At 39.6% G+C, this 1,929-nt stretch overlaps 1 protein-coding gene across 1 annotated transcript; it reads right to left on the bottom strand.

Moving 5' to 3' along the window:
* Positions 1 to 186: 186 nt before the first annotated feature.
* LOC106002206 (ral GTPase-activating protein subunit beta-like) lies at positions 187 to 1,716 on the bottom strand (the record flags this gene model as incomplete). Its single annotated transcript, XM_013037119.1, has 2 exons — positions 187 to 396; positions 1,564 to 1,716. Coding segments are annotated over 2 exons (363 nt in total), but the record flags the coding sequence as incomplete, so codon positions are not given.
* Between the last annotated feature and the right edge of the window lie 213 nt (positions 1,717 to 1,929).

Genomic DNA, 1,929 nt, shown 5'->3' with positions numbered 1-1,929 from the left:
AAACTTCAGTTTGCTACCTATACTTCCAAATCATGACTAGCCTTGAGCTAAAGAGCTGATGGACAGCGCCCAGGCCCAGAGTTCAGACCCCACGACTGGACCCCCCCCAAAAAAATTAGCTGAATTTAAACTTATGAATATATTATGATTATGAATATTTTACTCATAAAAGTTCACAAGAATTACCTTCAATGCCTCTAAGGACAAAAATCCAAAGTGTGAGAGGAAAAGACGGGCTGTTTGGAATTCCTGGGCAGGAGGTGGGGGCTTGCAATCCGTAACAGGGTCAGGGAAAGTTCTCTTCTGCAATTCCCCCTCACTTTGCTGTTCAAGGTGTATCTCATAAGCTATCTGCTGGGCCATGCCACTTCTCAATTTCTCATGTTTCTCTTCTAACTGAAATGAATGAAGCATTACATTTGGAGAAACTATTTAAAAATTACTAGAGTTACTTTTAATTTTAAAACAAAAATAAAGCAACAAAGAGGATAATTTTCAACATTGTGTTTCACTTCAATATATGATTCATTCATATAATTAAGCAAACATGTTCTAAGGTTAAAACCATGCTGAAAAATTCCCGAACTTCATCAATTGTTCTCATCATCTGGCTATAAAGGACATCATTCTGCCTCTGCTCCCCTTCAGATAGGCAGGAAAAAAGGCAGAGCTCTTCTCCCTCCCAACAGTCAGACCACTGCCACATCTTCACCCTACAGCATCCACATGAATTCCTTGACTATTTTTGAGGCCCCTTATTCCCTTCTGATAAATTCTTGTTTGTTTGTTTGTTTGTTTGGGGGGGGAGCTGGTCCTGGGGCTTGAACTCAGGGCCTGGGTGCTGTCCTTGAGCTTTGTTGCTTAAGGTTAGTACTCCACCTTGAGCTGTATCTCTACTTCCAGCTGTTTTGGTGCATAATTGGACATAACAGTTTCATGGACTTTCCTGCCCAGGCTGGCTTTGAACTGTGATTCTCAGATTTCAGTGTCATGAGTAGCTAGGATTACAGGTACAGCAGCAGCACCCAGTTATAAGCATAATTTTAAAAAAATTATTTATTAGCATACATTAATTGTATAAAGAGTTTTTCATCATCCATAGATGAGGCATACTATGTTGATCAGATTCTCGTTTTACCTACCTCCTCCCCATGTGTATATTCCTGTACATAAAACACATATATTCTATGTCCTTTGATCACATTTCTAACCACCCCCCTCTTTGTCCCTTACTCTCTTGATTTCCCCACTCAGACATGACTTCAGATATGACTTTCAAGGGCTGTAATTCCCTTTCAAATCCTAACCCCCTTCCTACACTATCCAAATATCCTCTATTTCCACAGTCTTATCATGTTGCCACACTCCTGAAACCTATCATGGAAGAGCCCAGGCAATCAATGATTCCACTTCCTATTAGCCAAAATCTACATTTGTCCTGCTACTTGGAACCCTCCTTATCTTATGAGTTACTGCCCATAACACTGAAGTCAATGCTTTAAACACAGACATCATTTAAGGATATTTACATGCATCCATTTAACAGAAACTAATTTATCTTACTTCTTCAGTGACAATCTCATGCAAATCTGGAATGCTGAGATCTGCCTTCACAAAAGGAATCTTGTCCACCTCTTCAGGAAATGGCCGATGTTTCACAGAGTATTTAAATCCAACATCATTTTTAGGAATTGGGCGAGGCTCAGGAACAAAAAGCTGTTAAAATAATACCAATTAAAATTATGTTAATATATATGATCTAATACTCATCTGTAATGACACATTATTAGACTCGTCTGTTTTTCATTTATTTATTTATTTATTTTTGGTTATGGGGCCTGAACTCTGGGCCTGGGCGCTGTCCCTCAGCTCTTCAGCTCAAGGCTAGTGCTCTACCACTTGAGCCACAGTGCCACTTCCGGCTTTTTT

Source organism: Dipodomys ordii, unplaced genomic scaffold (assembly GCF_000151885.1).
Source record: "Dipodomys ordii isolate 6190 unplaced genomic scaffold, Dord_2.0 Scaffold4792, whole genome shotgun sequence".
NCBI lineage: Eukaryota > Metazoa > Chordata > Mammalia > Rodentia > Heteromyidae > Dipodomys > Dipodomys ordii.
The sequence above is the reverse complement of the archived record's forward strand: the minus strand, read 5'-3'. Positions and strand labels throughout refer to the sequence as shown.